The sequence below is a fragment of the Heterocephalus glaber genome, unplaced genomic scaffold (genome assembly GCF_053883595.1).
Source record: "Heterocephalus glaber isolate CG9 unplaced genomic scaffold, H.glaber_assembly_v1.0 deba00001504, whole genome shotgun sequence".
NCBI classification, from domain to species: Eukaryota; Metazoa; Chordata; class Mammalia; order Rodentia; family Bathyergidae; genus Heterocephalus; species Heterocephalus glaber.
The window spans coordinates 43956695-43971927 of NW_028258324.1; the positions used below are offsets into that span (position 1 = coordinate 43956695).

The window sequence follows — 15233 nt, forward strand, 5'->3', positions numbered from 1 at the left end:
AAGACCTGTAATATAAAACTTTTAGAAGAAAATATAGGGTAAATATTTTAGAACACTGGATTTAGAAATGACTTCACATATCTTTTTTAAAAGGCAGAGGGAACAAAATAGAAAACAGAAAAATTAAACTTTATGAGAGGTCAAAAACTAATTCCCCATCAAATAAGACTAGCATGACACCTAAAAAGCAATTCATAGAATAAGAGAAAAATATTTTAGATCATATATAAGGGATTACTATCCAGCATACAATAAATCTCAAGTAAAACAACAAAAACTCATTAATATGAACCAAAACCTTGAATAAACATCATTGCAAAGAACATATACAAATTTCTAATAAGCACATTCAAAGATGCTCAACATCACTAACCATTAGAGAAGTACAAATCTAAACTCCAATGATATACCACTCAAACAAGAGAAAACAGAAAATCAAAAATGTCAAGGATATAGATCAACTGAAAGGAACTCGTGTGCACTACTAGTTAGAACGTAAAATGGTATAGTGATTGTGGGAAACAGTATGGGAGTTGTGGAAAAACTTAAAAATGGAATTGCTAAATGATTCAGCTGTTCTATTCTTGTGTATATGCACAAAAGAATTAACAGCAGGGTACTGAAGACAAATTTGTTTGAACTCATGTTCATAACAGCAACAGCATTATTCACAATAACTGGAGCAACCCAAGTGTTCACTGAAGGATTAATGAATAAGAAAAATGTGGTGACTCCATAAAATTGAATATTGTCCTACTTTTAAAAGAAATAAATTATTTTTTTATTTTTTAAACATCGTTCTCCTTTAATAGTGACTTTCAAATTATATCTCATGGAGTCTTAAAGAGGTTTGTGCTGATGCATAAAGGAGAAGCGGGGCAGACAGAGCTTCAACATTCTATCCTCAGTATTTCTGTACTTTGTATTAAAGAAGAAAGAAAATTCTTATGCATGTTATAACATGAATGAAAGTACTTAAAGACAATGCTGACTGAAATCAACCAGTCACGAAACAATACATATGATTCCACTTATTACTTATAATGCTTAAAACAATGAAACCAGATGCTTGCTAGGGATTGGGGGAGGAGAGAATGATGTTATTGTTTAATGAGTATAGAGCTAAGTTCTAAAGATCAAAAGAGTTCTGAAGATGAATGGTGATGATAGTTGCAGAGTACTATGAACATAATTACTACCTCAGAACTGTATAGATAAAAATTATTAAGCTAATAAATGTTCGATTATGTGTATTATACCACAATAAGAAACATTTGAGGGAAAAGGAAATTACAATCATATCTCATGAATTTCACAGATGCTAAGATTTTATTTTTTAAAAGAGGAAATTTAAAGATTATCATATAATAGCTAATAAAATGATTCAAAGTCAGTACTTTTATAATATGATAATGGCTATAGCTCTAAATTCTAAAATATTCTTTCCCCAATTTCATTATAATGTTTTTTCATATTCTGAAGTAGCTTTAAATATAAAAATACATCAATTCACACAGGGTTAATGATTTTAGCTAGGAAAGAAGAAAATAATTTTATGACTATGATAATGATAGACCATTTATATAAAAAAAAAGAATGTGGAAGACCTTTAAGTTGATCCATAGGTCAGCTGATTTAATGTCTGAATTTACCTGAAAGTGCAATCCTAGTATAGGAATAACTGTACTGTAAGCTATGAGAAGGCAGTAAGTTGCATCTTTCATTTGTATCAAAAGTAAAGAATCTTTCAAGTCCTTGAAATTGTTGAGTTATAGGTTTACTTCTGATGGCTATTGCTTGTAACAACTAGGAAAAGAAATATTAACAAAGCCAAGTTTATTTTCTACCTCATCAAAACATGAATTCATTAAACACCTACTATGTACCTGGCACAAATTCTACTGTCATGAACTTTAGTCTCTAATAGTGGAGATATAAATAATAACACATTTATATATAATAAGTTCTCAAAATGTATGAACCACAATTATAGTAATTATCTGAAAGTTGCCATCAACCCAAGGAGGAAAGAAGTTCATGAAATAAAATTTCCTTTTCTGCCTTCTTTCCTTTATTTTCTTCCCTCAGTATCTTTGCACATAAATTACCCAGGAATACAGAGTCTCTTTCATATGCAATGCTTTTGAACTTGTTTCTTTATCTACACATAAAATAATTTCAAAGATGAAAGTAAAATACCAGTGGGAATCAATTTGACCTGATAATGGTCATAGACAAAATCCAAGTTAACAAAAAAACTCATCATGAAGCAAATATGCAAAAAACTGAAGCAAGAAGAAAATAAGTAATTTGTGAAGTTTATATTATTGGAAACTAGCAGACCTCGGCTTTGAATGTAGGTCTTTCAGATTTGAATCCCAGGCTTATTTTGCAACCCTATTAATTCTTTTGTATATGCATTTATTCTAGGATAAAAATATAACATTTAAAAATTCACATCAACCTATAAAGAAATATTAATAATTCAGAAGTAAGAGCTGTGGATGGGCTTGAAATACAACCAGAGTAGCTATCAGTGTTTTACCATTCACTAATATATATAATTCATGCCCAAATATAGTCCCTCTAAAAGATTAAACAACACAAAGCAAAACTCTATACATATTTATAAATCATATGAATGAGAAAATATTATAAGTCAAAGCTAGGGACCAATGAAACACATCATTCAAAGCCAACTCCATGTCCACTTTTCTTAGGATACCTTTTCTTAGCTTTCCTAGATATTTGATTGGCAAAAATAGAATTCCTCCAGCTTTACTGAAGCTTGTGTTTGGACTATGCAATTGCAAATCTAAAAGGGCTTTAACAAGTCTTGTTGCACAAATAAAAAAATGATAGTCGGTATATTTTGTTTTGGTTTGTCTTGAGCAAACTCATGAAGTTAACTACTGATAATCGCAGAACCAGAATCAAGGAACACTGCCAAGTTCATGTTTCTTTAAAGTACTGCCTACAACTTAATAGTTGTAGTACTTAATAGTTGTTCCTTAAGTCGTTCCACTTTATGAAATCTGAAGTGCAAAATGAAGGGCCTTGCAATTAATATAGGTGTCAGGAAACTCCGTGGCTAAAAAATGACCCTGCTGCTAGGGACATGAATTTTCTTCTGGAACACAATAGATTTCCAAATAATTTCTGTTCATGGAATGACTTCTAGTAGGGCAAATGGAGAATAAAAATAGTTCAAGTCTGGTTGGTCAAGAAGGAATAAATATAGATTCTACCATTTAACTATTCAAAAGCAAAAATCCAGTCTATCAACTGTGCAGTAACGGTTCTTTTGGTTGCCACTTCAGATAGTTCTCCTTCCTTTGCAGTCCTCCTGTCAGCTGCATTGTTTGGCAGCTCCTCACCTTCTCTCTGGCCGTGACCCCACTTCAGTCCTTCCAGAGATGAGCCATCTCCTGGAAGAAGCTCCCAAGGGAGAATCCTGGCCACTCATTATGAATCTTATTACAAGTGGTGGACAGTTTCTGTGCAACTATTAACACTTTCTTCATTCCTCAGTTACAATTACATTATAGCACATTAAAATTTTGTCTATTTACCACTGTTCCGAGCTACACTTTGTCTCATCTAATTGAAAAAACAATAATCATGTAAGTCATTTTACAGCAGTCACTTCACTTGATTATTTCGATAGGTTTAAGCTGGTGAGGACTTTATGTATCCCAACTCTTTTAGATTGTTAAGAGAACTAGCATTGCCAGAATATATTATGAACAATTTATTATGTCAAATGGAATAAAACCAGAATGTCTACTAACTAAACATATATACACACCTTGCCTTTAATAAACATCTGAACTAAGTGATAAAAAACATTTCACATTAATTGAATAGGATGGTATCCTACAAAAGAAGTAATGGAAACTGAGGGAAATAAAGGGTGCTACCTATGTCACATCCATGCTTGACAGGCTCTGATCACTTTTGAGTAGAACCAGGAAATTAAGATGGAACACAAGTTACTGGATTAATTGTCTAAATTATCCTAGTTCCCTCAGAAATGATTTGGAAAACTGGGAGAGCCTGAGGGCAATGGGAGGTTCCTTTCCTCTCTCTTAAAAAATAAAAGAGAAAGACAGGAAAGACTTTTCCCAGAGAGTTTATCACAGGAAGACTTGGAGGAGAAAAGCAGAGAAAGGATAATACTCCATTGAGAAGGTCTGGTAAAGAGAGATCAGATACAGACTCACATACACAGGATGCAGAAGGAGAGTAGTACACATATAAGGGGGGGAGGCGCAGAGAGACAGACAAAGGGACACAGAGACAGAGAGGCAGAGACAGAAATTCACACAGAGAGACGCATAGAAGTAGCAAAGCACTTAAGAAGATAATATGCAAAATATATTTCAAGGCAGTTTCTCTACCCTGGCACATAAAGCCTGATCAAGACATCAAATGCTAATATTCCTAACCAATTAAGTCACTACTTTTCCCATAGAGAGAATGGAATAAAGGACAGGAGAGACTCACAAGATTCACTCAAATACTGGGTACCTTTCTGAAGATGAAGCATACTCTGCTCCCCTTGGAAGTAATAAGTGGTTAAGTACTCCTTTCCAAAAATACAATGCAATACAGTACAATACAATACAATACAATACAATACAATACAATACAATACAAGCACTTAACTCTGATGACATGAATTTAAGGTTACCCTCACTTAGAATTGTGGGCAACTGCTGCCTTCTTAAAAAGTAGCTAAGCAGAAACTATTATACCATTCTAAAATCAAAATAATTGGGGTTCTCAGATTCTATGTAACAACCAGATTCCCAATAAGTATGTTTAGGATATTTGTATAATATTCAGTAATAATTTCCTGAGTAATTACTATGTATAAAGCACTATATTCAAAAATTTACCACTTTAAATAAAAGCAAAATTTTTTATAATAGTAGCTTAAAGGATCAAAATACAATAGTAACTTTTTTAAAAATATATTTTAAATTATGAAATACTTTTAAAGTATAGATATGTTCAACAGAAAACTTTGTCACAAAAAATTAATATCAGTAATTAAAAATATTTGCTCCAGATATCTACACTAAAACTGTTTTAGTAGACCTTATAGAGCTAATTGTATTATTATTATTATTATTATTATTATTATTATTGGTACCAGGGATTGAACTCAGAAGCCATTTCAAGGCAGGCGTGGTGCCACTGAGCTAAATCTCCAGCCCAAGCTAATTGTATTATTATGTTGATACCGTGAAACTGTAGTTCAATACCTGTTTTTATTATTATATCTGACCATATCCATAAAAAGGTAAAATTATCTTAAATATTTGCAAAATGGTGTTACCTTTATACTCTAACATCTTTTCATAGTCAAATTTCAACATCATATTTTATAGATATAGCCATGTTATCTACAGTAGCTCTGGGCCAGGCACCATGGCCCATATCTACAATCTTTACACTCTGGGAGGTGAAGGAGGGAAGACTGTAAATTCCAGCCTATCCTGGCCAATTTAGAAGTTTGGCGAGACCCTGTCTCAAAATAAAATATAAAAAACAGCTGGGGATGTAGTTCCATGCCAAGGCTCTAGGTTTAATCCCCCAGTACTCCAACAACAACAACAAAAATAGATTTGGTTTCATTCATTTTAATTGCTACATTGTTTTGCACTATACTAATAACCACAGGTTATGTATCCTGGAGATTGTGCAAGTACTCCTTATTAGAGTTGTAAAGATAGTTTTAATGAAAGTCTTTCATTTATCAAATGCATTAGCACATCTAACAAACTGCTGGATTCTTGAGATAAAGCCAATTAAGTTATTTTTTATACATAAGTTAATGGATATGGTTTGCCATTCCCCATGGGGTAGAATAATTAACTATTGGTTCTATATGGTATATTAAACTTGCATATCTGTTTTTAGTTTGTGTCTTTTTTTATGAAGGGAAAGGAATTTGGAAGAAAGTAGATGTTCAACTAGTAGTTTAAGTCCTTTAATGTAGCCTTAGTCCCTTTCATGTTACTATAACAAAATATCACAAAGTGACCAATCTGTGAAAAAAGGAAATTTATTTCTAACAGTCCTAGAGGCTGAGATGTATGAAATCAAAGATCTACCGTGTGGTGAGGGCCTTCTTGCTGAATTACCCTGTGAAGGAGGGTTAAAGGCAAGAGAGAAGAAGAGAGAAACAGAGGGCTAAACTCACTGTTTTAATAAAGCCTACTCCTAAGATGACAAACTCACTTCCACCGTAACAACATTCACCCATCCTTGAGTGTCAAGCCCTCATGACCGCAGCACTCCTTACATCTCCACGCTCAACACTGTTACTCTGGGGGTCAGGTTTCCCACACGATGCTTGGAGCACACATTCAAACTGTAGCACACACTTACAGGTTTTTTCGAATTTTCTAATCCAACCACAGTCAATTTTCATAAATCATTTTCATAGAAATCTATGCATTTTCATACCCCTTGAGTGGATTAGTATATATTTCCTGCAACAAATTCACTAACAATTTAAAATTATATTACATCTCCCTTTTATTTCAAGTTATACTACTTATTTTTATTTTCTTTCTTTAGTTTCCTGGTAACAATGTCCACAACTCTGTCTTAAATTTTTAGCCTTTTAAAATAAATAAAAATTTTGTTGATGCTATTTATTACTTTTCATGTCCTACTAATTTCTGTTCTTATCGTCACTGTTTATTTCTGTATGCTATGAGTTTAATTTATTATTGTTTTATTTCTTCTGAACCAGGTTCACAGCTCATTAATTTTCACTCCTGTTTTATTGCATTTGTGATTAGTTATCCTCTCTGACTTACAATATGGTTACATCTCAATAAATTTATTATTAAATTGAAAATGTTGTAAGCTAAAAAACCTTGAATACACCTAATATACCAAACATCATAGGTTAGCAACATAATACACTATAGAATATCATTGGCTAACTAGGAATTGTAACTCAATGCCATTTCACAGTATTGTGAGAAGGTATATCAAATATTCCTAGATCAGGAAAAGATCAAAATTCAAAATTTTAAGTATGCTTTCTACTAAATGCATGTTACTTTTGCACATCCATTCGGCAAAAAGTTCATAAATTGAACCCTGACAGTCAGGGACCATCTGCATAAATTTCCTAGTAAGTGGTATTTGAAACTCATAATACATATTTTTACTAATAGTCCTTTTGTCAAGGTTCAGTTAAAGATATTTATAAATTATTTTATAACTTATTCCATATGCTAAACTTATTTGAGTTGTCTTTTTTATTTTGGTATAATTTTGCTATCGATTTATGTTATTGTACTGTGGTTAGATATCACAGTGTGATTTCTCTTTAAGATTTGTTGAAATTTCCTTTGTAATTTTATTTGCACTATAAAAGTGTATTTTGTAAATGTCTCGTGTGTTCTTGCAAAGACACACACCATCTAATTATTGAACACACTATTCAAAATAAGCCCTTTCAGTTTATTTGTGTTGTTTAAATCTCTATTTTCACTTACAAAACTCCCACTGGGTTAATGGATCTGTAAGTAATATGTAGTTTTGCCCATTTTTGCTACAATATTTCTGAGGGTATATTTGTAGTTACATATGAACTGAAATTTTATTTACTCTTCCTAATAACTCATTTTATCACATACAGTGATTTCCTTTGTCATGGTAATGTTTCATTATCATAAAGGGGTTTTTTAAATAATCAGTTTGCCTACTCTCAGACCCCGCCCCCATGTTTACATGAGTTCCTGGTGAAAAATCACCTAGATAGATTTTATGTCCAAACTTGCAATCTGTTTTTAACTACAAATAATTTAATTTAATCTGCTCACTCTTATTCTAATTATGTATATGCTTGGATTTATCTGTCAGTTTATTCTTTCTACTTGCCATCAAAAATTGTGAAGGCTCCAAAGTTTGTCCTTTTCTCCAAGCCTGTTATATGTAGTTTCATGAATGCTAGCAGAAGACACAGAACTCCTTGGTCAGAGACAAAGCATTTTACTGCTCGCAGCTACATCAGTTAACAGCATATCACCATTTGCACCAATACTCAGGGCCCAATTTCTACAAAGAATCCTGAAGAGGTCTAGATGAGGTCAATTAGTGTTACTGCCCCGTCCTAAAGAGTGGGTTTCAGAAGCTCAGGATTCTGCTATAACACAGCCTGCTATAGAAACAGATGCCACCAGGCTGTCTACATGATGCCCTGTGGAAGTTAGGAAACTATAGTTCTTACATGTTTTGTTTGCGGAAATTCGTGCTGTGATTAACTGTTTTCTCCACTGGGGCAGAGGGAATATTAGCTCATCTGAAGTGGGGCTTTATTTGGCAGAAACATTATTGGGTAAATTGTGAGGATGTCCTTCTAGGAGGGATTAAGATTTACTTCTACCAGATACAATAATGATAATGATAATTGCTTGGCTTGGATATTTGAAGAAGTAAATAGACATTCAACTGGAAATTTGGATACCAATTTACACACCTACACTAACTGAAAGTACAAGATTTTCATTGTTCATGTCAGATGTTTTATTGACCTGACTGGGATCTCCCACATAAATCAGTTTCCTTTCATCTTGCTGCATCTGTAGCTAGTATCCTAGTGCATTTCTTCAGTAACAGCACACTTTTAGGCATCTGGTATTTGGCAGAATCCTCCATTCCAATTTCTCACCTCACAAAGGCACAACACCTGTCACAAAATGGGCACAGAAAAACAATTCTCCAAACAAAATGAGCAGAAATTCAAGTATTCCTTTTGTTTTCTGATTTTCTTTTCAGTTTAGGCTCCTGAAAATTAGTTTAAAATAACTTTTAAAGGATTATTAAAATATTTGGCTTGACCCATTTACAAAACATTTATTTTTAGTAATCATGATCACTGAAGATTTCTAGTGAATAGATTGGAGATTGAAATGTAGTTTCAAAATTTGACAACAATGTAATAATGAGCTACTATACCTGTATTTCTTCTGAGAAGAAAGAAAAACATCCACTGCTATTTCACTTATTTTCCTAAAATAAGTTACTTCTTTACTTATGCCACAAAACTATTTCTATCTACATATCTGCACTTTTTTCATTATGACCTGTCAGTAGCCATATGACAGTGAAAAGCTATTGAAGTTACTACAGTATAATATTCATAAAAATGAATTTCACTTGAAAAGTAACAGCCCTTTCACTATGGTGTATTGAGTTGACTCTTAAAGTTTTATTTCTCAGAGAAGACTCTTTCTTAAAATGACATTTACCATATTAGAATGTGCCTTATATTTTCCCCCACAGGAGTCACTCTTCAGCTACAACACAATGCAATACATAGTATATTTCAACAACAATAAAACGTAATATTTATGAGCACTGTGTCAAATGATGTTTTCTTATGAAATTCATCACAAAATGTTAACCAGCACAATAAAATTTACCAGTGATGACTCTTTAGATGTAGAATCTTCAAAATTTGGCTTCTCATACACATTACTAAATTCCAAAGATTCTTTGGTTTCTTGAGATAATTTCTCCTCAAAGAAAGACTTATCTATAGTTGGCAAGAAATTTTTGCTCTCAGGTGATACGTTGGAATCATCAAAATTTCGGTTACTTCCTATATTTATACTTTTCTCTTTCAATTTTGTTTCAGAAGTGCTGCTTTCCCCTACTTTTTCCATGTCAGGATAATATGAATCAGGATGCACAATGTTTTCAAAATCTCCATTTGAAGTTCCTTCTGTTAAAAACACATATTTTAAAAATGCGAATAGATTTAAAAAGAGTAAGATGATAATGAACTAAAAGTTCTGGGGGAAATTTTTATCAATGAACTTAATGTTTTAAAATTTCTTTTCTTTTTATTTTATTATTGTTATTATTATTACAATGATTACTATTTGAGACAGTTTCTCACTATGTAGTTCAGGCTGGACTTGAATTCATTCTCAGTCTCAGGAGTACTGAGATTACAGGTGTAGGCTACCATAACCAGCTTATAAAAATTTCTTAATGGAAGGTTTAATGTTAAAATATTTTTACTATGCTACATTCACAAATGGCAATTACTATATACAACCAAATGTCAATTAGGCAGACTACTAAAAGGGAGCAAAATATTATTTCACAATGAAGTCTTGAAATTGATGCATGTTTTTGTTTCAGCCTGTGGCACAATTCTCACTTTGCCACCTCTTCTTTCACTCGACTATCACAACTGGAATTCATAAGGAGTAATTGAGAGGAAAGCTTTTTCTACGTTTTACCTGCCTAGACTACAGAGGGGGCAAAGGGAAATGTACCAAATGGCTGAAGAGCAGCAAAAAACGTGTAACTGCAACATTTGCCTACAGAAAGCTACAGAGTGAGCAAGATCATATTACTCATCCACCTCTTTACATCTGCTTTAAATAAGTCATTTAGTTTAGATCATGGGACTTTAGCCTAATACACAGTGGAGTCATCTGAACATACTCTTTAAAATTATCAGTGTATGGATCTGACCCCTAAGCAATTAAATCAGACACGGAATGAAACTTAGGCACTAGCCATTTTTTAGTTTCCCCAAACAGTTTCTACAAGGTATTATAATGTGCAGCCACGGTACTGCAATCCTGCTTCATATTTTCCGATGAATAAAAATTCTTTAAGAATATTTAGGGCCAGAGGTTTAGCTCAGTGGTTTTGCCACCTGCTGCGCAAGAGCAAAGACCCCAGTTCGAGCTCTGGTACCAAAAAAAAAAAAAGAATATTTGTGTCACCTTGAAAATTATATAATATATATACTTTTAAAATAATATGATATACTTTAATTATATAATATATAATTTGAACTGAATATAGCTTCATCTATCTGATCATCCCTTATTCTCCTTTCAAAACAAATATCTCTATAAATAGACTACATAAAATAGTAGAGACTTAAACCTAAATACTCTCCACTAAAGTAAATTCTGCTTTATACCCCAAAGGACTTATTTGTTGAGATTAAATGTTTATTTAACTTGGCTATTATGCATAATATGTAAAAGTTTCACTTCCAACTGCTGCAGGTTTTAAATATTATAAATATTGTGAAAAAAGAAATAACTTACAAGTCAGACAAATGCTTTCATAAGAAAGATTTCATGAAGGCTACTAAAAACAATGAAATTTCTTCAATAATGCTATACCTTCCCTAATAAAAATTTTCTGAATATAGAAATTATATGAATATTTAGAACAAAGAGATGTTATTTCTTATGTTGAAATTTCTACAACTACCTTCAACAATATTTTTGCAAGGTTATAAAATTCTACTACTGATGTGCATTATTATTGAAATAATTAGTCATTTAATAATGTTAAAAGTGCAATCCAATGTAGGTGTATTTAACTTCTAGTCATTGGAAGACTTGTTTATTCATTAATAATAGTGTGTCTTGTTGCAATATCCAATAATCAATCATTCAAATCCATCACAAAGGCTAAAAAAATCATATGACCATATCCAGAGATGCAAAAAAAAGCATATGTCAAAATCCAAAATGTATTCATGATAAAAAAAGTACTCTCAACAATTTAGAAAGAAAAGGAAACTTCCTTAATTTCATAAAGAACAACTCCAATTCACATTAACATCATACTTAATAGCGAGAAACTAGATCCTTCATACTAAGGACAGAAACAAGGCAAAATTGTCCTCTCCTTCCCTCCTTTTCAACAATGTACTGGAGCTCTAAGCTATTACAATAAGATAATGAAATAAAACATAGACATAATGACAGGGATAAAATATGTCTTTGTTTCCAGAAGATATCATTATCTATGAAGAAAAATCTGAAAACCTCAGCAAATATCCTCCTGAAACGAACAAGCAATTGTAGCAAGGCTGCAGAATATAAGGATAATATACCAAAGTCATTCATTTGTCTTATAAACTGATAAGAAATAGGAGGCTTAAAATGTAAAACTCAAGGCTGTTTTTATTATTCCCCTCGACAGAAATATGTAGGAAAAAAATCTAATAAAATATGTACAAAATCTAGATGAAGAAAACTATAAAGTTCTGGGGAAAGATGTCAAATAACTGAATAAATGGAGAAATATTGTTTGTGGATAGAAATATTCAATGTTATCAAGATATCAATTCTTCCTCATCTGATCTATAGATTCAATGCAATTAAAACCAAAATCCTTGCTTATTTTGTGACCACTAGCAAATTGATCCTAAAATTTATATGGTGAAGTAAACAACCAAGAATAGCCAACATAAGTTCAAGAATAAAGTCAGAGGGCTGACAACATCCTACTTAAAGATGTACTTTATATCTAAAAAAAAATCAGACAATGTATATTTGTAAAAAGTAGATGATTTAGTGAAGCAGAATAGAGAAGCCAGAATAGACCCATACACTAGATATAATCAAATGATCTTTGTAAAAGAAGTAAAGGTGATACAATGGAAAGAAGAGTCCTTTCAACAAATGGAGCTAAACGAACTAGATATTCACATTAAAAAATACTGAATCTAGACACAGACCTTATGTCTTTCATAAAATTAACCCAAAGGTATCTATTTCAGAGCTATGTGAAAAATAGGAAAAACACCTAGATGATCTTGGGTATGGTATAACTCTTTGAGATAGAAAGCCAAATAATAAAATGAATTTAATTTTAATTAAAAAGTTCCTCTCTGTGAAAAATATACTTAAGAGAATGAAAAGACAATCTATAGGCTGACATAATAACTGAAAAAGAGTATCATAAAAGATGTCTAAATATACAAAGAAATCTTAATATCCAACAATAACAAAATAAGCAATCCAATGTAAAAATATACAGAAAATCTGAACAGATATCTTATTGAAAATAAACATGTTAAAATGTTCAACATCATATGCAACTAAGGAATAGTACACTAAAACAATGAGACATTACTACACAATAATTGAAATGGGAAAAATAAAAAACACCGAAAAACATTCAGGGAGGATGCAGTGCAATAGGAACTCATTCACTGCTGGTGGGAAGATAAAATGGTATTGTGAACTTGACAGAAACACTGACAATTTTATACAAAATTAAACATACTCTTGCATAGGATTCAGTAATTTTTCTCTGTGGTATTCTCCCAAATGAGTTGAAAACTTACAACCAACAAGTTTTCATATACACATTAGTGTTAGCAATTACCAAAGCTTGGAAGGAACTGAGTTGTCCTCCAGTAGGTAAATGGTTAAACAAACTGTGGCATATCCATACAATTGAATGCTCTTCAGCACTAAAAAGAAATGGTCATTTTGGTGTGAAATGTTGACAGTATAGGAAATTGTGCACGTGTGGAGACAAAGAGCATGTAGGGACTCTCTGTAGTTTCTGCTCAATTTTGCTGCATACAAAAAAAAATGGTTCTAAAGAATATTTTTTAAATGTCTTTCAAGTAACATTATATGGGCATTTATGTTCATAAGTTCCCAAAGGCAACTGAAACACCATGCTGTACTTTGATCAAACAATATTTACTTCCAGACCTGATCCGCAACGCTGTAAAGTTCTAAGTTCAAATGTTGGTATAGTTGCTAGTTGGCCATAATGTTTCAGAGGCTTAGTAGTTTAAAAATGGCAAAAACAGCAGGACTAACACAGATCTATATCTCTTTTCTGTATTGCTGCTCAATGAGAAGGTAGACATCAATTTTAAAACTATTTTAAATAATGTCCTAAGGTATCGCTCACATTCTTCACATAGGTGTACTTATTGCCTTTTATTAAGATCCTCGAAAGATCAAATATAATATTTTAAAGAAATCTAGGGCATTGTCTAATTCTTACATTGTAGCTTAGTAAACTGAGGTCTAAGGAAATAAACAATGTGTTGAATGTGACATGATAATTTAAAGCCATGAAAATACAATTTGACTCCTAGACCAGTATATTTTGCTGTGATTCCACATGATAATATCCCCATCTGGAATGTGAAACCAGACATTTTCACACAGCATTCTAATCTATAGCATCCAAGGGAACTGCTAGTAATAACAGTACAGAAATATAAATAAGATGGCCTGTGTTATGTTATATCTTATATGAAACTTTGCATCAAATATGAATATTGGGAAAAATTTCATGCAAGTGAGGACAGTAAATGCCAATCAAACTTTTATCTCTAAATGGTATTTCATACAGTTTAAAAATGCTAATTCAGCCCAGAATATTTTTTTTTTTTTTTGCAGTAGTTGGCAGGTTTGAATCTAGGGTCTACACTAAAGCTATACCCCCATTATTTGGCTTCTTTTTCTAATGAATATAAACATTGTTTTCCACTGACTAAAAAGACATTAAATTAAACATTTTCAATGAATTTTCTTCCAACTATTAAATTGTACAGTTTTAAAATAAAAATATGTACAATTTATAAACTCTCAAATCTATTAGTTTTTTGGTTTTTGGTTTTTGGTACCAGGGATCGAACTCGGATCCTCCCGTTTGCAAGGCAGGCTGAGGAACCACTGAGCTAAATCCCCGGCCCCAAATCTATTAGTTTTAATGTACTATTAACATCCACTGTTAATAATAATAAACAATATGAAAAAGTTACCTTTTATGTTATCTCTATAATATGTAGAGTTGTGTGGCAAATCAAACTTTGAGAGGTCTGTTTTTACTTTGTTGAAAATATGATGTTGATAGCTGTCCTTTTCACATGGAAAACTGTTCTTCTGATCATCATGAAATGTATGCCTTTCATTATTAGGGATGAGCATAAAAGTAGAGTTGAAACAAATGATATTTAAAAAGTCCCAATTTATTAAAAACAAATATTATATTTATATATTATATTTATATATGTATTTATATTTATATATTATATATTTATATATTTATATTTATATATATTATATTTATATATAAATTATTATAGCTAAATAGAATAGCTAATAGCTAAATAGAATTATGTAGAAAGTAGTATGTGGTATTTCAGTTTCAATTATTAATAAAAATAAAAATGCAGTAAACCTTTAAAGATAAATGATTGTTTATGTGAATTTAATATTTGTTTTAACACATTATATTTATATATAAATTATTATAACTTAATAGAATTATGTAGAAAGTAGCATATGGTATTTGAGTTTCAATTATTAATAAAAATACTATTCTATAAGCATAGTTATAATGAATGAATTAACCATAAATTGAATAATATATTTAATAGTACCTGATATTTATGCAAA

At 31.6% G+C, this 15233-nt stretch overlaps 1 protein-coding gene across 11 annotated transcripts in view; it reads right to left on the bottom strand.

Annotated features, from left to right (window-relative positions):
* The window catches only part of Zbbx (zinc finger B-box domain containing), a 136194-nt gene that overhangs the window by 31128 nt on the left and 89833 nt on the right, over nucleotides 1-15233 (bottom strand). For 9 of the 11 annotated variants that reach the window (XR_015440940.1, XM_087186469.1, XM_087186467.1 and 6 more), the window contains 3 exons: nucleotides 14597-14739; nucleotides 9456-9757; nucleotides 1653-1806 (listed from right to left, as the gene is read on the bottom strand). Coding sequence is in view for 10 of the 11 variants with exons in the window: in XM_087186469.1 (XP_087042595.1) it covers nucleotides 1653-1806; nucleotides 9456-9757; nucleotides 14597-14739 (599 nt within the window). In the remaining variant the exon portion in view is untranslated. The remainder of the gene's footprint in view (nucleotides 1-1652; nucleotides 1807-9455; nucleotides 9758-14596; nucleotides 14740-15233) is intronic. The other 2 variants (XM_087186473.1, XM_087186475.1) reach the window with 1 other exon arrangement.